The following is a 21,148-nucleotide window of genomic DNA, read 5'->3' on the forward strand; positions in this document are numbered from 1 at the left end:
ACTGTTGTCAGTCACCTGCTTAATTAACCTGTGAAGCTTGACAGACAAGATAAGCATTACCAGCATGTCATAATTGTTGTAGCAGTGACTTGGCATGAAATACTCCAAGGAAACACTTGCTTCAGTTAACATGAATGCTTCTAGGTGCTTCTTTTGTTTTTGATGTGGAATGTCTCGATAATGGACAGCTCATCGCTGGTGCAACTAAGGAGTCCCTGTATTTACCTTATAAATTTGTATACCTGTGAACTTTTGCAGAAGACCGAGGGACTCACAGAATCACAGAGTGGTTTGGGTGGGAAGGGACCTTTAAAGATTATCTAGTCTCCACCATGGAGTAGGGACACATTCCACTTGATCAGGTTGCTCAGAGCCCCACCCAAGCTGGCCTTGAACACTTCCAGGGGTGGGGCATCCACAACTCTGGGCAAGCTGTTCCAGTGTCTCACCACCCTCATTGTAAACATTTTTTTCCTTACATCTAATCTAAATCTACCCTCTTTCAGTTTAAAACCATTGTCCCTTGTCCTGTTACTTCAGGCCCTGGTAATAATCTGTCACCTGATGGTCATAAGGGTGGTCACCCTTTATGTACTGAAAGGCTGTAATGAGGTCTCCCTGGAGCCTTCTTTTCTCCAGGCTGAACCCCAGCTCTCTTAGCCTGTCTGCATAGGAGAGGTCTTTTAGCTCTCTGATAGTTTTTGTGGTCTTCCTCAGAACTCGCAGTACTCCAGGTGGGATCTCATCAGAGGAGAGTAGAGAGGGAGAATCTCCTCACTCAATCTGCTGGCCATGCTTCTTTGGATGCAGCCCAAATTACAGTTGTCTTTCTGGACTGCAATGCACACATTGTCAGCTCGTGTCCAGTTTTTCATCCACCATTATTCCAAAGCCTGTCTCTGCAGAACTGCTCTCAATTCATTCATCTTTTAGTCTATATTGATGTTATGATTGCCTTGACCCAGGTGCATGGCCTTTCACCTGGCCTTATTGAACTTCATGGTGTTCATGTGGCTTTGCTCCTCAAGCCTGTCAGAGATTTGAATGCCATCCCCTCCCTCAGTGATGTCATTTGTAAAAGTACTGAGTGTGCACTCAATCCCATTTATCTATATCAGTGATGAAGATATTTAATAGTATGGGTCCCAGTATGGACTCTTGAGGGACATCACTGAAGATGAACTCCATCCGTTTTCTGACAAAATTCCGCTTCTCGGGATCATTACTTTGATTAGTTAAGCTAAAATTTGCTTGATCACTTTAATACAGCCTCATAATTAAAATGGCAAGCTGTGACATCTGAAACATTAGGTGTAATACATTTATAAATATCCAAAGACAGGTTGATAGTTGAAATAATTTCACATGAAGTAGTAGGAGGTTTTATTTTCATTGTAGCTACTTGAGTTAACAATGACTTAAGGCTTAAAACACTGAAATTTTTAAAATATAAGTGTGAAGTGTTCTCTAATTCTTCTGAGTATAAACTAGTTTCCATGAATTTTAAAGTTTAAATTGAGAACTATGGGCTTCAATATAAAATCTTCTGGCGTTTTTTCGATTTTAAGGTTTGTAACATTCTAAAATTTTAAATATCGAGAATTTTGTTTAGATATTTGTGCTCAAAATTGTAGGATATATGTGTGCCATGGCGAAAGGTTGTCTCTTCTTCATCTTCAGGGTAAAGATTATATTTCTGTTTTAAAGTACTCATTGAAATATGGTTTCAAATCTTTTTGGAAAGTTATATTTTTCTGTGAACCATTTCAGTGTTTCCTTTAGGTCTTATTCAAATCTAATACACAGAGGAACACTTTTTGAATTTACTTAGAAACACTCCTATTAAACTTTGCTCTTTCTAGGCAAGGGAAGGACGCACCACGGTTGTGGTGGCTCATCGGCTGTCAACAGTCCGAAATGCAGATCACATCGCTGTGTTTGAAGGTGGAGTTGTTGCCGAGCAAGGAAACCATGTTAAACTGATTGAGAGGAAGGGAATCTACTACAAACTTGTTAACATGCAGGTACTTTTCTCTCTAGGTGTTGCCTCATTTTCTTTTGTTTTCCTCACCCACAGTCATTGTATGCTATCAGAAGTATGAGGAAGTGTTTTGAAAGAGACCAGTAATTTGAGAGAGGAGACCACTAGTTTTGACACAAGACCTATTTAAACCAAGGATAGTATATTTTTAACCCTCTATTTATTTAAATCTAAAAGATTATTTTATGTTTTCTTTTTATGCAGATAATGTAGAGCAGACGACTACAGTAGGTTGCTATTCCATTTCTTGTTCTTAGCCTATGATAAAAGGTAAAATACAGTAGCTGATACTGAAGGAATAGAGCAGGCATATTTTAAGCTGTTTGTTTATATTCCTTCATACTGAATTTCTTTCTAAAGAAAAAAAAATGGGGGAATAGAGGAAAAAGAAAAATAATCCAGCTATGTCAAGTGTGAAAATATGTTTTGAAGTTATGTAGACAGAAAAAAAGAGATTAGAAATTATAATAAATATCAGAAATGTATTAATTAATAAGTGAAGACCAAAATACTTTGATACTTACATCCCACGCGATGTAAGTATCAAATGTCTGCATAACCACCATGTCCATTAAAGAAACTTAAACTGCCTCCTCAGTATGTCAAAGAGTAAACCAGACCAATTAAAATATTTCTTCGTAAAACATGAGAATACATTTTGTTACCTTAGATTCGAAGTAACTTTGTATGCAAACAAATGTGATTAATGGAAAAATGAGGAAATATAAACTGGAAAGAAAATAAAAAACAAAGAAACAAAAAATGGAAAGCAAGAAAAAAGTAATTTTTATTAGTAGTGCAAAATGCAGGAAGAAATAAAAACTTTCTGGAAAAAATAAACACAAGTTGAAGGCAACTTTGACTCCCATTACTATTAAATACCTCAGGGGTGGGTAGACATTTAATAATTCTGTCAAAGAGACAGGCAAAACTATCACCAAGAGTAGGGCTCTTTTCCAGACTGCTCAAATTTTTCAGTCAAAATCTCTTTTTGACCTATTTCATCCTGAACTTCCATATTCCATTTAAAGTCAAGTATTGCTAAGAGTGGTCTGCAGTAAAGTGGGTTAATTTTTTATCTCTTCATAAAGAGTGTATACCCTGAGAACCCAAGATGAGTGCAAAATATTAACCCTGAATTTAAAATTTTGTTAGTAGGTAATTCATAGAAAAAAAAAGAGCAACCACTTACACTCCCCTGCCCTCCTCTTAGAATAAATATTTTCTTGAGAGGTGTGATACTCATATGAATAAAGCTCTGAAGACAGAGATCTACTAAAATAAAACACAGATTTTCATATTTCCTTTAAAGCATGTTGTTTCCTCCATATCTCTTTCAAGTTACTTTTACTTTGATTACCTTACAATTTTGAAAGTAATATATGCATAATTAATCTTAGCATCACATTCTTCCCACTTTTAGGCAATAGAAGCTGAAGTTCCCTCATCAGAAAAAGATGAGAAGGCACTTAGTGTCAAAAAACGTGACTCTGAACCAGAATTTGAAGGATCCTTTACAAGAGGACTGAGTAGACGATCAACTCGGAGAAGCATGAAAGGGCGAGGAGAGCAAGATGATGATTCTGATGAGAAAAAAAGTTCACCTGTAAGTATCTTTGCAGAAATATTAGTGAATTTGATTCCTTCTAAAGATGTATTTTAAATTCATTCTCCTGCTCAAGACAGATACAAGAAGAAGGAGGCATTTCATAGGGGTTAAAAAACCATAAGAATTTTCAAATTCTAAATAGCATTTAACGGTTAATATTCATAGCTTGTTTCTTTATTCTCAACATGAATGATAATGCAAATAAAGTGGGACTTTAAAAGTATATAACAATGTTGATGGGTTTATTATTGAAAATCAATTAGGTTTAAAAGAAATACGTATATTTGCATAACATACTGACATAGTCTATGAAGGTTAAACATTCATTTTTGGATCAGAAACAGAGCATTTGGCCCAATACAACTCTTACAACAAAACTAGTAAAACCCCCTCTCCAAATATGATTGCATTCATATTTACAGTGATTACTTCACTGTTATAAATGCTTAGTGAACAATTACTTCAATTAATCTAGTCGTGGATTCCACACAGCAATATGCCCAGAATTGATGGTTCAAGCACCAATGACCAATACCGAGAGTGTTTACCAAAAAAATTATATGGATAAACTAATATAGAATGACAGGAGCTGTAGATGTAGTGTAACAGCTTGGTACACACCTTCCTTGTATTAGAATAATAAAAAGAAATGTACAATCAGGTTTGCACAGTTTTGTACATTTATTCTTGTTATTAAGAAGTATACATTTTTACTTCCTCTGAGTAGGTTCTGGGAGTAGAAAATTGACTATTAATCTCTCTTTTTCTCCATATTTCTCCAAAGACGTTCATGCTTCTCCTAACAGAATTTCCTTTATTTAGGAGGAAGAATTACCTCCGGCTTCATTTCTGAAAATTATGAAGTTAAACAAAACTGAGTGGCCATACTTTGTAGCTGGAACCTTATGTGCAGTTATCAATGGAGCTTTACAACCTGGATTTGCGATCATATTTTCCGAAATTATAGGGGTAAGTTGGAATAAAATATGCAAAAAACTATATTTACACAAAATTTATTTTTAATAAAACTAGGTTTAAAACAATCACTGCATAATGAAGCTGAGGAGTGGATGAAGCACTCTTGCAAATATCTGAAAAATTGTATGAAATTTACAAAATCCTAAAAATCTTGCTATAACCTGAATTTTGCTTGTTATACTTGTAATCATATGTAAGATATACTCAAATTTTAAAGGAATGCAAATGACCACCAAAATTAGTTACTGAGAAAATGAGATTACTTTAGATGTTAGTTGATTTTAAATAATGTTGTTTTGAATGTTATTTTTATAGGTTTTCTCAGAAACTGACAAAGACCTTTTAAGACAAAAGAGTGACTTATATTCACTACTGTTTTTAGTACTTGGGATAATTTCCTTTTTTACTTTCTTTCTTCAGGTATGTTTTATTATTTTTACTCTATTATAATTGTTCATCATGTTTTAGAAACCAATTCTGAAATATATTAAAAATTTGCATCTTCATAATACATGTCTCCAACTCAAACCAGAACTTGTATTTATGGTTCTAGATGTGTCTTGAGCTGAAACCTTTTTGACCTAGAGCTTCTCATGTGTTAGAGACCTTCCAACCTATTCAGACCTCTTAACTTCAGAACTTCCCCTCTTAATCACCAGTCAAACACATCTCACCTAACAACCAACTCCTCCAACCTTGACCACTTCCTTCTCATCCTCAAGCCTTCCTGCTTGAATCTGTTAGTGAAAGAAAACCTACCAATCTCTTGCCTTAGTTCTCCATTTTTTTATCTCCCTAAGCCTTTTCCCATTCAAACCTTACCTTATGGGAGTCTTCAAAAGATTCCCTGGCCCAAATTCATCAGGTAATACTTATCATGCTGATATTCAGCTCCTCCTGCTGAAATACGAATGGTTGTAACTGCTACAACATGGCCACATTAAAAACAATAATAAAAAATAGTAATCATAATTTCATACGTAGTCTGGTTTATAATTTCTGAATATGTTTGTGCAGTTTTATCTGTTAAAAGACCCTACACAGTGAAAAAAGAACGTGCACTTGGGACATCAGAATAAACATTCTCGCAAAAACCTTCTAATTTATTTATGGAATTTTCTTGTGGCACATACATGCAGAAAGGCCTTGAGTACACAAGACTGAGTTGTACATGGCTGTGATAGGTTTGCTCAGTTTATAAATGTTCAGACAATGCTTTGAATATGAGTGATGCATTTGACTTCAATGAACCCAGATTGCCTTACTTAGTCCTTAACTTAAAATGAGTGGCCTAAATGCTACCTCTTTAAATCTGACATAGGTCAGCTCATACAAATACTTCATACAAGTACTTCATACTTCATACAAATACTTCATATTTCATACAAATGAAGTTGAAGAGTTGATTAGTGATCTTTTCCTTGAAGTGTGGTGGTGAAGCAGTGCTGGGAAATATTGCTATGCTCCCTGTATTTTTTCCAGAAATAATATTTGAATATCTGTACTGTGAACCTACTAGGATTTACATATATTAAACTTAGTTTTGTATTTGCTCTGTGCAAACAAGACTGCAATATTTTGTACTTCGATGTTGTGGAGATGAAGTATCTAAAATATTTATTGAATAAACACAGACACTGTAATAGTATGCTAAGCATCGTATCTTTTCTCAAATAGGGTTTCACATTTGGCAAATCTGGAGAAATTCTTACAATGAGGCTTCGATTCATGGCGTTTAAAGCAATGCTGAGACAGGTAAAGATAATAAATATTTTGCACTCCAGGGTTTTAAAAACAATTCATTGTAATTAAATGTAATTCTTTTTATAATAGTGTAAGAATTGTAATTTAATAATTAACAATTAAATTTGCAATTTATCAGTTTAATAATTTAATATGTAATGGTTAAATGTAACTAAATAATTGTATTGGTATAATAATATTAATAATTGGTAAAATTATATAACTGGTATAATTATTGATTGCATTTGTATAAAATAACTGTATAATGCATCGCTACCATATTATGACTTCTCTACAGAGATTATTGTTTAAACCAGTTGTGAAACCAATTTGTTTAGTTACATGTGGTTAAGCCAGGTATCCTTAGAAGGAGGGTCTTCAGCCAATACAAGAGCATTTTAAGTACTCCTTGCTAGGACTAAGATTTACAGCCAAGCTACTACAGCTCAACAAGCTGATGTGCACCAGTGGTATCCCATTGCCTGTTCGTTTACCTGCTTTGTGTTCTTGGTGCACATTTCTTTCTCCAGTAAAGAAATGCAACACAGCTTACATTGTAACTCTTACTTTAAATGTCTGATTTAAATTATGATATGTATAGACATGTTTTTATTTATAAATTGGAAGCCTCTGTCAAGGAGCTCCCAGATCTATAATTTTTGTTTGTTAGTACAATAGTAAGATTGTATATTGAAATCTAAAGCCACTTTCAGAGAACTAAAATATAAATATTTCATAATGTTTTAAAGTAATTCATGTAGTGTCTAAGACAGCCTTAATTTTGCATGATTTCAGGATCAGTATTTTAGACTTTGAAATATACAATATAATAGTTATGGGGTTTTATTCTTGCTCCTAAAGCTACATGTAAGCATAGAATTTGATTCATGTTGATATGACTATTTGTAATGGGACAGAAAACTCTTGTAGTCTGCAAAACTATGACTTATAGATCAGCCATACTGAAAATCTAATGAAAAAGCAATCTTTCAATTGAGCCTTGATGTCACAAATGCCAGTAATACTTTATCAGGACTTAATTCAATGCATATTACATATGAAATTTAAAATCAGATACTGGGTCACATGGTGAATAAATTATAAACTGTATACCTGACCTCAACAATTAATGAAGGAATTAAACTTAATTAAATATGCAGAACTGAGGCACTGCCACATACACAGTCTTTTGACACTAAACCCAGTTGCATTAGGTAGACCTTAGATTTACTTTGCAGTTTATATGAAATGTCTAAACACTGCTCTTAAAAATAATGTTTCTTATTGTAGGATATGGGCTGGTTTGATAATCCAAAAAATAGCACCGGAGCACTAACTACGAGACTTGCTAATGATGCCTCACAAGTGAAAGGAGTAAGTAAAATTTTGGTTTGTATTTTTCATACTGGTTTAGCATATAGCAAAGTTGCAGCTTGGGTGTGGCTGGTTGATAACAGTCTCAGCTTTGACAACTAAAAATTACTATAAAACAATAGTTGGTAGAGAATGCACTGAGGTGTTTTATAACAGTTATGATAATATATGTTTGCAAAAACATTTCCAAGTAAACCTTTTCTAAAATTAACTATTGTGCTGTATTGTGATCTTCATTATTACACAAATTTATTGGGAATCTCTTATCTAAGAAATCTGTTTAAAGAGGTCTTATTCACCTAAAGACATGCATCTAAATTTGTTCAGCTTAGGGCCTTCTGCTATTTTTCTGATGGCACAGATTACTTAATTTAAAAAAAAAATAATAAATTGTAAGCAGTAGGCTCTCTTTCCTCTGTTACTTTTCAGAGTGTCTTTAAAAATAAATTGTGGATTTTCAGAGGTCTGTAATACCAAACCAAAGTACACTGAATGTAATTATTTGTGTATGCTCAAGTAAATTTTTACTGCTCTGAGAACTGACGAGTTTGGTGTTTTTCTGAACTGAGGAATTCTGAAGTATCTTTGACTTTACTTCAATTGGAGAAGTTAAATGTTTAATTTTCTTATTCATTGGGCTTTGTGTGATGACTTATAAAGCTAAGTGTATGATCTACAAAATATGACCAATTGTAATGTGTAGATGTATATTTGAATATGTGTTGAGGTTCAAGTTTGTTCAGCTTCAAGAGCAGAATTTAGAAACTGCGGTGTACATTTAAGTCATCAGAATAAGGGAAAAGAAGAAATAAATGTGATCAGGATATTTTTATACAAAAACATTTAAGAAGCTCCCATTTTGAAAAAAAATAGCAAAGCTGACTTAAGACTTTTTAAATAGTGCTTTGAGAATCAGGAATATTGGGGGAGAAAATGCTTTTCTTATTTAAATCACAGTTACTTTAGTAAGAAATGCCTTTTTTCTTCTTCCAGGCAACTGGTGTCAGACTGGCATTAATTGCCCAAAACATAGCCAATCTGGGGACTGGAATCATTATATCATTAATATATGGCTGGCAGCTGACCCTGCTACTTTTAGCTGTTGTACCCATCATTGCAGTGGCAGGGATGATTGAAATGAGGATGTTGGCTGGGCATGCTAAGAAAGACAAAAAGGAGCTGGAAGCTGCAGGAAAGGTGGGTTTAGAGAAATTTATCTATTTGTGTAATAATACAGTCATGTCTACCAAAGTATTATTACTGGGTGTATTACTTCCAAATACAGAATAATTCATGATATATGATTTCCAGAGACAGCTGAACTCTATGTAGTTACACTAGCAGATCTACAGAGCATCATACCTCTTCAATAATAATTGAAGAATTATGTTATTAACCAACATATATTTTTATAGCTGATAAATCCCTGAATGTGCTAAACACTATTCAGGCACTCTCTTTTCTCATTCTGGTTCTGATCATCTTTGTTTTCCTTTATTTTGCGACATTCTTCATTTTGACATTCTCTTTTGTTTGTGTTTTTTTTTTTCCTGTCATCCCTTTTTGGCATGTCATCTGTCTTATGTTTATATACTGCTCTTTATTTCCCCCCTCCTTCATCTTATCGCTGTTTGCAGGGATAATATGTATATACCCACTGGTTTCTGTTTGCCATTCCTTTCTTTCTTGAGTGGAAGCTGAGAACTGAAAAGCAAGAAGGCTATACCCTTTTTTAACAAATTAAATGAAGGCATTTAATGTCACTGCATTCCAAAAATCCTTCTGGGACAGAACAACTAGTTCATCACGTCCTAGATAATTGCTTTCTTCAAGGTAAAACTTTTCTAAAATCTCTTCCTATGTCCTACTGTTTTTAAAGTGAGAAGAAAATCATTTATCTAAGACCATGCACATAAGGAATAGTTTTAACATTCAGATTTGGTGTTTAAATGTATGTGTCTGCACGTGTTCTAGCAGTGTAATGTCCCTTTATAGTTATTTGTGGGGCCATAGTTGGGTGGCCTCCAGTTGCCATTTCAGAAGGGTCTGGGTCTACTCTGTGCTCTGTGTTTTATCTGCCATGCCTTACCCAAATGATCTGAGTATCCGAGACCATCTCCAAGGGCACAAGTCACCTGCCAGTAGGCAGCTAGATTAGAGTCCTTCCCACTCCAATCAATGATTTTGGAGAAGCAGACTAAGTAAGCACACTGCATAGACAACTGAATTCATTCTGGTTATGTTGAATAGATATCCATTGACTGCACCAGAAGCTTTGACACCCAAAATTTTGGTGTCTTCATCCTCATCCCTCCAAGCCTTCCAGTAACTCCTGTTTACTAAATGAGGTTTATTTCCTTCCTTCCCTCATGTGTGTAGATACAGTTGCTGAAAACCATTTTTGTCCCTCCAAGGCCACAGGAAATTGTGCACAATGACCTTTCCACGAACTTTTTCATACAAGTCAAAGAATGCAATTTCTTTCCTTCCAACCTGCCTACATTTCTTCTGCTTCTTTTCTCTAATGGCTGAACATTTATTTCATTTTGTTTTGTTGTAAGATATGACAGAAAAAAGTTTGCAATTCTTGGAATAGGCACTAAAGACTTTCTTAATGCCGAAGATCGCGAAAAATTACCACGGGCATTACAAACATTTATGACATTTGTACAAAACTTAAAAAAATATTTACTTTTCGTAGAAATGTATGAGTTTCCCCTCTCAAGACCACCTAAACAAGGACTGGACTACTGGAGTTCTTCTGTATTTTTGTTTTTTTTTAAAAAAATTAGGTTTTTTTTGAGAAAAGATGGTGTTTTACCAGGAAAATTTGCATTCTGCAAAGGACTGCCATGCTTAAGTTACTGAAAACCTTATTTTATGGTCTTCATTAGACTAAAATTATGATGCATTAAATGTATATTTCAGCAAAATATGTTAAAGCATTGAAGGTCTTTTCACAGAATCACAGAATCATCAAGATTGGCAGAGACCTTCAAGATCATCTAGTCCAACCTATCACCACCATAATCACCCCTAAACTGTATCCTCAAGTGCCATATCCAGACACCTCATGAACGCTACCAGAGACAGTAACACCACCACCTCCCTGGGCAGCCTATTGCAATGCCTGACCACACTAAAAGTGAAAAAAAATTTTCTAACATCTAATCTAAATCTTCCTTGGCATGACTTAAGGCCATTTCATCATGTCCTTTCACTTGAAACATGGCAAGGGAGACCAACCCCCACCTCATTCCAACCTCCTTTCAGGTAGTTGTAGAAAGCAACGAGGTCCCCTCTGAGCGTCCTTTTCTCCAGACTAAATTCTTTCAGCTGCTTCTCACAGAAAATATTTTCTTGACCCTTCACCATCTTTGTTACTTTTCCCTGGACATGGTCCAGCACTTCAATGTCCTTCTTGAAGAGAGGGGCCCAAAATTGAACTGAGTACTCAAAAGTGCAGCCTCACCAGTACAGCAGGACAATACAATGTCTGCAAAAGTCAAGCTAAATTGTCATCAGTATTGCCCATATTCATTTCCTGCTGTACATACAGTTCTGAGTTATAACAAAGCATTACTTTGCATTTGTGCAGTATCTATGCTCATAAATGAGCTCTCCTGCTTAATACCCATCCTTAGAAATGAGACTGATTGGCAGCTGAGGAGAGCTTAGGTGTTTAATAACATTTGAGATACATTAGGAAATCGAAAACATCCATCCCTGTGGGATTGTCAGCTGTAATACAGTATATGTGGGAACAGGAGTTGAGGACAACTGGAATATTCAACGTAACACGTATTGCACAGGAGGCTATGTATGTTGTGCACTCAAGCCCAGTGTCTCATCCAGAGGGTGATTAGAGGGTAGCAGCATTGTTCCAGTGTCTGAAGAGATGTGATTATTCCAGGTGTCATCTGTTGGTCACTTCTAAGCATCATCCACTCTACATTAATATGGACTAAATAGACCATATTTAGTTCAGTGAGGTTCCTAGCCTCACTGTGTGGTCATTGTGGAAGACTTTGTGGACACTTCCAGAGTCTTCAACAGACTGTGTAAAGACTTTGAATCTGTTACTCCCATAGAGACACATATTTATTGCCTTCAAATGTTGCTAGGTACCTTTGCCCATACAAATGACTCAAGTCTAAATAATCTACAAGATTAAAGGTGATATTAATGTTCAGATCAAATATTTAGTGCTGAGATCTAAGCTGGGCTCTAAGGCACATAAGTAACCTGGACATTTTGATTGTAGCCCAGACTCAGTGGACTGGAAGTTGAATGCTCATACCCCATTTTTCTTGTTGAATATCTTCTCCATAATTGTCATTGCTCTCTAATGGCTTTTCACCATTTATCTGTAGGACATTAAAGAGGTCTTATCAGAAAATTCTGAGCATCACAAGAAATTCTCAATGTCATGAAAAGAAAAATGTAAAATGATTATTTTTTATATCAAAGGTGCATATATTTAATAACCAGTATAAAAAATAAAAAATTACATTCCAACAGAATTGTTTTATTAGTTTAGGATAAGAAATTGCAACACAATCTTAACTTCTGATTAAAACATTTGTGTTTCTGTTGCAGATTGCCACAGAAGCGATAGAAAATATTAGAACTGTTGTTAGCTTGACCCGAGAAAGAAAATTTGAGTTGATGTATGGAGAACATTTGATTGTACCATACAGGTATAATAAAAATAACTAAGCTAAAAAAATATATCTGTAATAAATTGCACACATTTACTTCAACAAAAATAGATTTTTTTTGTAGTGTGTATGATTTAATGTATAATTTATTTACTGCAGAATTAATGTAAATATTTTGCATATTTTTTATTAACAAACGCAACCACCACCAGCTAACTTTTTTTTAAACTTGATTTAATTAATTTTCATTATAATATTGGTATCTTCTAATACAATTTCACTTAGTTTGGAAAAATGTTAAGTGAGCTTTGGAAATGATCTAATTTGAATTTCCACCTGAAGTATTTTTGATATTTAATTAAAAGCTTTTTAATGTAATTTGAATATTACATTCTGCCATTTTTTAAAGTATTAGTGGGAATGAAAATGTTTGAGTAATTGCTTATTGGTTTGTAGCTGAAAAAAAAAAGTAGTATAAATCTACCTGGACTAAATAAAAATTTAAAAGTCCTAAAGTGAAAAACTTAAAAGATTCTTTCAAAGAAAGTTTTATTTTTTCTAGAAGGGAATGTTTCATTTTCAGATATCCATGAGAAAAGTAAAGGAAATGACAGCATCTGTACACAGATGTAACAGGAGACTAGTGGCGATGCCACTAATACATCAGCCATAATAATTGAGTGATTAGAGCACAGTGCAGGACATAAAAGATATTGCTTAGCCTTTTTCTCAGGCTGCTGGGTTTTGAGTTCATATCTCACAGCTTTCAGAACAGTCTCTCACCATTCTCAGGGTTGACGTTGATGGGACTGCTCTGAGACTTTCATCTTACTGTTGTTCTGGTATAAATAAGAAGTTACTGCCCTATGGGTCAGTTTGTCTGGAAGAGACAAAGATGTGATTTTTAGTTAATGTTTCAGTGTATGTGCACTTCCCATTCATAATAGTATCAGCTAAAGTCGGTTGGTATTTGCATGTTAGAACTTTAGTATGATTGTACACTTTGATGAAAATATGCATTCTTTCTTACAGAAATTCTGTGAAGAAGGCACATATATTTGGCTTTTGTTTTGCCCTTTCCCAAGCAATGATGTTCTTTACCTATGCTGGCTGTTTCCGGTTTGGTGCCTATCTAGTGGCACGTGGACACATGGAGTATAAAAATGTATTTTTGTAAGTATCACATTTGCAATATTTTTTCTGTCTGTCCAGAAAAATAATTTATTATTTAAGAGACAATAACTCAATACAGGGCTATGTAAACAAGTGTGAAAAGACTGAGATTCTATCCGTATAGATAGCAGTGACCTCAATACCCAAGAATGTCAATCATACCAATTTTTTGTTGGCAACCTAATTGTGATTAACACAGCTCATTTTGACTGGAAGATGTTGGAAAGTGCCTGCATCCCATGTGCTAGCTGAACATCTCTAGTCAGCTGAGTGAGTGAACTTCCAGTGGCTCATTTAGACTTGAAAGGGATTGTTTGACCTAAAATTGTGTGAGCCCTCCTAGGCTGTTTAAATGCAGAATAAAACAGATTATTTTATGTAGCTCTGAAAAGACAAAATTTAAAGTATTAAATCTATTTTACTGTGCTTTAAAAGAGGATAAGAGGTCTCATATGTCAAATACCATTTCTCAGTGATAGGTAATCCTCTTTTGTGTGGCAGTAATTAATAGCTGAAGACAGTAAGTTCTTAAACTATTCTAATGTAGCCTATAAAATTACATAAAATTTCATAAATTTACATTAAAATCACCATAAAAAATAATAGGATAGTTTTCAACCTTTTTTGGTATTGTAAACCCTGCTATTTTTTCCATCAGAGCTCCGATAGAAAATTAAATCTTTAATGTCACCTTGTTACAGGCTTGATTTCTTACTTTTGTTGATGCCTTAAAAATTGATCACTAACTCCCAAAGGTCATGGAACCATAGAGAGAAAATCAAAACAAGAGTAGGATTAGAGTAACAATTATGCCATCCATTGACCCCTTTCTTTATAGCCCCAGCTGAGATTTAATATAGTTAACCAGTATTAATAACTAAAGAAATTAGTGCTAATAAGTAATGAAAACACTGAATTTGGAATGCAGACATGTTTAGTTCACATCCTTGAAAGAGGGTAAAAAGGAATTTGTGGAGCTAAATGAGTAAATAAAGCAATAATAGTTGGTTACTACTTTATTCTTTCTAAATTTTGCCATCTTTTTTCTCTGAGTGAAAAAAAAAGTTGCAACCCCATTTCCATTGTCCTTTTCTTCATTGTCTATTGAATTTTTTTTTTTGTTTCTGATGTCTTTCATAGAGTGTTTTCAGCTGTTGTATTTGGTGCAATGGCCTTAGGACAAACCAGCTCTTTTGCTCCAGACTATGCCAAAGCCAAGATATCAGCAGCCCACCTGTTTCGGCTGTTTGAAAGAGTGCCCTCAATAGATAGTTACAGTGAGGAAGGAGAGAAGCCTGTAAGTAAGCCATGTGTAATGGGTGATATTATCTGTTGGTTACATGAACAGCATTCTTCTTACTTCCTTCAAACTGATTTTTCCTCTCCTGATTACATCCTTTTCCCAATGCATTCTTGACACTTTATCTGAACACAACATGGACCAAGTTGTTTACTGTGAGTCCAGCTTTTGCTCATTATTTGTTTTCAAAACCCCTATTGATTTCGGGGAGGGGAGTAAATACTTCTGCAATTCTATTTGAATCATCTGTCAAACTGTCTTAAAGATGTAACGGTGATGCTCTTTTAATTTCAGGAAACATTTGAGGGAAACATAACAATCAAAGATGTGGCATTTAACTATCCAAACCGACCAGAGGTCAAAATCCTGCAGGGTTTGAATCTAAAAGTAGAAAAGGGACAAACTCTGGCTCTTGTTGGTAGCAGTGGCTGTGGAAAGAGTACTGTTGTTCAGCTGCTTGAGAGATTTTATGACCCACTTGGTGGAGAAATGGTAAGTATTTTTTCAAGAACATGTCAATAGATTAGTTGAGGGTGTGCTTACTGGTTTTATGTGATGTGATGAAGTATAATAGATATTTCTAAGTATTTAAATGTTAAAGATCAGCATTTGGCTCATCAGGGCTCCTTAACTGAATGAGATGTATGTAAGTCCCAGTTTCCCACATTATAAGGAATTAAAGGAGCAGGATCTGCATGGTAAAAATATGCCTTACCTATGACCTAACGATGGCTTTGAATCCAGGGCAAATTTCCTGAGTTTTTTATATTATTAACACTTTAAAATTTGTTAAATATACATATACGTATCTACTTCTGTATAGTGTACTCATAGAATTTGCCATCTATGTTATTTCAGAAATCCAAAACCAGTGAACATTGCCAAAAACAATTTTTATCATAATTTCTACTTGTCAGAAACATCTTTCAGAGTATGTCCACATACCATGTGATAGACTCTAAATATTTTAGTACTTTTAGTTTAAAATACATGTAAAGTTTCCTACACTACCTATTCAGCAACTTTACATATTTTTTTTCACATAACAGTATTGTTTATTGCTGCTGCTCTTTGATGTAAATGTGCTCAGAGATTATGTCTGAAAAAGAAGGTGCACATTTTGGGCTGGATGAGATAAGAGGATTTCAGAACTTATATCTGCAGAGATATTCACAAAAAATAAAGCAATACTTAAATAAGACCTAGATGCAATGGAAAAGATTTTTTTGGGGGTGGAAATGCCTGAACATGTCCAGTGTAGCAAAATGATGTGTAGAAAGTAGCAGAACAAGTTCCCCAAAAGTGTGTTTAACCAAGTCTGACTTCCTCACCAACTATTTTGACCTTGTATCCATAAATAACCAACCGTGGTTTACTGAAAGGAAAAGCACAGACCTCTGGCATAGAAACCACAAAAGTGGTGGGCTAATCCAGAAGCTGAGTTGCCCTGTGAATTGAGGTGAAAGGGTTGTGTTTTTAAAAGCAGTAACTGTCCAAGCAGCTGTACACTAAAGTGAGCAATTGTGCTGGTCTGATAAGGAGAGTAACTAAGCCTAAAAGTCATGATGTTTGATATGGTAGATCCGGAATGCACAGTAACTGTATTCTCTAGTTACTTCAGTGATTTTTCACATCAGATAAGGGACAGGAGGCAGATCTTAGCAACCTGCAAATCAATTGGAATTCTAAGTAAAAAAGACGGTAAATACCTATATAGTCAAAAGCCATTTCTCCTTTCTAGCTTATTTTTCCTGCTGAAGAAAGAAATGAAAGAACATTACCCAAGGTTCTCTGAAATTGCCTCAGCATATCCTATCTTCCAAATTAGTCTTCAAAATCCTAATTAAATCTGGAAACAAAGAAAGGGACTGAGGCAACACTTTTATAAAATAGCCCTTAGAGAATTTTGGGATATAGGGGAGAAGGAGGGCAAGGGATTACGTGAGCTTTCAATTGATCTCTGTAAGGAAACAGTTGCAATTGCACAACTTCTGTGTCTGAATTTACAGCAAGTCTCAAATACATATATAGCCATGTGACTAAAATTTAAAATGTTTGCTTTCTCAGATTTTTGATGGCAAAGATGCAAAGGCACTGAATATCAAGTGGCTGAGAGCTCAGATTGGTATCGTCTCACAAGAGCCGATCCTGTTTGACTGCACTATTGCTGAAAACATCGCGTATGGAGATAACAGTCGTCACGTGCCATTCGAGGAAATTGTTAATGCAGCAAAAAAAGCCAATATTCATACCTTCATTGACTCTCTGCCAGATGTAAGTTATCCCTTTTCTTTCCTACTTGGAAATGGAGGTGACCTAAAGTGGCAGGGAAAAATTGTGTCTGCTTATAAATATCTGGGGTACAGTGATTCCCTGAGATGCAAATAGATCTGAAACAATTTTTAAAACATTTTTCCTTTCTCAATTGTGTTTACCATGATTATTTTTACGCTGGGAAATTCCCGTGTCAAGTAGAGAGCTGAACATTCAAGATCTCAGGGAAGAAAAGGACACAATTGTAACTAATTGAGAGCTGGAAGTGAAGGGTAGAGGTTTTTAAGTAAATGGAACCTTTTTTTTAAGCTCTTGTCCATCTCAAGCATGTGTAAAAGAATCTGCTAGACTGACAAGGTTGCACTTTTCTTCTAGTTTACCTGGTCAGAATTTAAATTTCTAGTATTCCTATGGTCCAAAAATAGAGTTTTTCACATATATATATCTGACCGACACATAATGATGTAAGAATGAGCATCTTGATCAGACAAAAGGTCTGCCATGACATAATCTTGTCCCAAGCAGTGACCACCAAGATGTATTTACAAATAAGTATTCAGAAAGGCTAAACATTTAATCCCATTTCCCTTGAATTCTCATCTCTACTTTGCATAATTTGTGATTTGGGAAGTTTCTAAGATAGAAAATGTTTTTTATTATTTAGTTTTGTATAGATTTTTCTTCTGTGTGTTTGATGAATCAATTTCTAACTTATGCCAACTTGCATTCAAAAATTTCTGAAGCTGGGACGTTGCCAGCTTAGTTGTGTGTTGTATATATTCAGATTAATTTCAGGCTAATAAACGGCTTAAAAAATTACAAAAGCCAAGGACCATGATTTTTGCAGACCATGTTTACTTTTCAATGACTTATCAAGATCTGCTCTTTCCAAAACTTTGTAGAGAAAGCTCATGTTATACAGTGATGTCTCAAACAACTTTGGTGCTTTTTGCAAACAAGTGTTTAATACCTCATAGATTACCATAACTTACATATGACTTTGTCCAGGGGCCTGACTGGTCTGCCTTAACTCACACAACTCAGTTAAAAGCATAATTGTCCTGACAGAGACAGATAAAGTCTAACAATGTCTGTATCCATATAAAGATAAATAATTTGGCCTGAATCTGATACATCTTACACGTTGCTATTTTTTTCAAAAGTTGGTTAGAACAACTGATTTATTTGGACACTAGCTTGGAGTGTTTTAAGTCAGAGTTTGATCCCCAGTATTGTCATGGACTTCCACTGATCTTTGGTGTTCTGTCTCCTGATTGAGAAAAACATTGCCATCCAACTCTAGAGAGTGTTGTTGCTTGGAATTTAGGAAATACTTGATGTTACAAAGAAGTCTCCTGGTGAAAGATCTATAGATGTGTGTCAGCTGGCAGTTCTGATCAGTTGTTTTCAGAGAGCTACTGGCATGGAATATGCAGTTTATGGGTGGCTGGTGTCAAGGTTGATATGCTTCAGTATACTTCAGAAATGATTTGCATTCATAGCCTGAACTTAATGTATTCTTTCCAGAAATACAATACCCGTGTAGGAGACAAGGGAACGCAGCTTTCTGGTGGTCAGAAACAACGCATTGCGATTGCCCGAGCTCTTGTGCGTCAGCCCCAAATCCTGCTACTGGATGAAGCTACTTCTGCCTTAGACACAGAAAGTGAAAAGGTAACTTAAGTTTAAGCCAGGAGTCTGGAATCTAAATTCCGTCATTCACCCCCTTTTTTTTTCTTACATCCTGATTGTTTTTTTTACTGTCCCAGATTGAAGGCAAAAGCTGGACATATGGTGTCTTATGCAAACTATATATTTATGCTATTAATAGACAAATATAGAAGTCTTACTCCTTTCTGCAAAAAAAACCAAAAAAAAACCCCCCAAAAAACCACACACACCCAAAAAAAAAAAAACACCAAAAAAACCCCACAACCAAAACACCCAAACCAAAAAGTACTTTTTGCATCTATATGGCAGTAGACAGATTGAAATTGCAATGAAGAATGCATTCCCTAGCCTAGAATTCTTCAGGCTTCAACTGAAAAAGTGCTATAAAACCTGACACACAAACTGCAGAAGGCAAAAAGATGAGGATGCTGTCAGAGAAGTTTTTTTTTCTGTGAACTAAGTCTTGTTTCATAAGCTTTCTTCTTCTCAGATTGGTCTCGAGTCCTTGCTACATGTTCATGGTTAGCACAATAAGTTCTAATGAAAATTTTTAGAACACTTACTTCTTTCTTAAGCCCAAAGCTGCAGTCTTGGTACAACAGAAGTATAGTCTAGCTGTAAAAAAATCAACAGAGTCCACAAAACCCCTTACTATTAATGAGACAAATATTATATGAAATATTATAGAGAGAAAAGTTAAAACTTTTGAACTAAGTTTTTATCAATTGTAGGCATAAAAATGAGGCTTGAAGGGAAAATGCCATTAAATAATCCCATGATTCATTGTTTTCTTAATTATGTGCCAGTTAGGCACATAATTGAAATTTCATTTCTTATTTTATTCCATATTAATAAACATAGGAATAAATAAAAGAAAGAAGAGATTCTTTTTACTGTTTTTCTGCCACTCCTAGCTTTACGAAAAAGATGATTCATGAGAGTCCCTGCAAAATCATGAGAACTAGTATGATAGCGGTTGACCCAAGAATACTGACTTGACTCCCATGTACAATTAATCTGTCATGAAAGGGACCTATGGAGGTCCCCAATTAAACATCTTTATACAAGGGCCAATACTGAATTCAAACTGAGACTGCTTAATGCTGTGTCTGGAAGAGTCTTTGAAAATCTCCAAGGAGATTCAGCAGACATTCTTTTGTCCCAATGCTTAATTATCCTTACAGTGAATACTTTTTTTTAATATCCAGTCAGAACATCTCCTGTTACAATTTATGACCATTTTCTCTTGTTCTCCTGCCATGCACCTCAGTAATGAGCCTGGTTCCATCTTATCCTCTTAACTATCACAGCGTCATCTGCTATAACAGTTTTGACTCTTTGCCAACACAGGCTAATCCTAAATCAGGAAGCTCGAGCAAGATATTCCCTTTCCCTCACTCTCATATTGCAGTTAACTTCACAGCTGTCAGAATAGTTCACCTTTTGGTTTGTTCGTTGTGCAGATTGTTCAGGAAGCGCTGGATAAAGCCAGAGAAGGCCGTACCTGCATTGTGATAGCTCACCGCCTCTCCACCGTCCAAAACGCTGACAAGATTGCTGTGATACAGAATGGCAAGGTTGTAGAGCAAGGCACCCATCAGCAGCTTCTGGCTGAAAAAGGCATCTACTATTCTCTGGTCAATGTTCAAAGTGTGTAATGCAACACATAGTATAAAGGCAGTACTTATCTATGAATTTCCACAGGAGCTACTTCTGTCCCTGTAATTATTTCAATATCAACAGTCAGTCTTGATACTTTTGGTTTTCTTCTTTCCTTTCATAAATCATACATAACTAAGTAAATATGTAACAGTTTCTCAGCACTAGCTTTCATTATTCACACAGCTTTATGTGTGGCCAAAACAGTGGCCTATTACCCTCATGGAAGTAGGAGCATGCTAAGCCAAATGTAATTAATATTAGCTTGCTTTGAACTCTGTCAAAATTCACATTAATCAGGCATATCTGTTAAGCAACTTAGAAACATTTTCATGCTCAGTAGAAGTAGCTTTGCTGTTGTCAGAAAGACACCTCAAGCCTTATCCTCACTGTGCCTGTCTAAGACACAGTCAGTCCTGGCCTATTAGGCTTGTTACCAACTTGTTACGAGAACTTGCAGGTCAGCTGAAGTTTCATTCCAGATACCTCTTGTGAAGTTTCAGCCTGGGATGGTAGTAAATGTCTTGAAAACACGGGCAAAGGCTGAAAACAAGGATCCCAGAACTGCAAGTACCTCAGTGGTGGTTGATTACCGATCATCAAAGAGTTGCAACCTTAAGAGATGGAAAAAGATGTAACACAGTAAAAGAAACAGCAGATCAGAA

General features: G+C 35.3%; 1 protein-coding gene across 7 annotated transcripts in view; it reads left to right on the top strand.

Annotated features, from left to right (window-relative positions):
* ABCB1 (ATP binding cassette subfamily B member 1) overlaps nt 1–20,801 on the top strand; it is a 43,173-nt gene extending 22,372 nt beyond the window's left edge. For 2 of the 7 annotated variants that reach the window (XM_027898715.1, XM_027898716.1), the window contains 14 exons: nt 1,863–2,024; nt 3,465–3,647; nt 4,473–4,619; nt 4,944–5,048; nt 6,306–6,383; nt 7,662–7,745; nt 8,739–8,942; nt 12,345–12,445; nt 13,439–13,579; nt 14,720–14,876; nt 15,174–15,371; nt 16,947–17,153; nt 18,681–18,827; nt 20,288–20,801. In XM_027898715.1, the coding sequence (XP_027754516.1) occupies nt 1,863–2,024; nt 3,465–3,647; nt 4,473–4,619; nt 4,944–5,048; nt 6,306–6,383; nt 7,662–7,745; nt 8,739–8,942; nt 12,345–12,445; nt 13,439–13,579; nt 14,720–14,876; nt 15,174–15,371; nt 16,947–17,153; nt 18,681–18,827; nt 20,288–20,482 (2,109 nt within the window). In that variant the 3' untranslated portion in view covers nt 20,483–20,801. Of the gene's footprint in view, nt 1–1,862; nt 2,025–3,464; nt 3,648–4,472; nt 4,622–4,943; nt 5,049–6,305; nt 6,384–7,661; nt 7,746–8,738; nt 8,943–9,382; nt 9,579–12,344; nt 12,446–13,438; nt 13,580–14,719; nt 14,877–15,173; nt 15,372–16,946; nt 17,154–18,680; nt 18,828–20,287 lie in introns of those variants that run through there. The other 5 variants (XM_027898717.1, XM_027898718.1, XM_027898719.1 and 2 more) reach the window with 5 other exon arrangements.
* The last annotated feature ends 347 nt before the right edge of the window (nt 20,802–21,148 follow it).

The sequence above is a fragment of the Empidonax traillii genome, unplaced genomic scaffold (assembly GCF_003031625.1).
Source record: "Empidonax traillii isolate 1590-97213 ecotype Southwest subspecies unplaced genomic scaffold, ASM303162v1 scaffold619:size634076, whole genome shotgun sequence".
Taxonomy (NCBI): domain Eukaryota; kingdom Metazoa; phylum Chordata; class Aves; order Passeriformes; family Tyrannidae; genus Empidonax; species Empidonax traillii.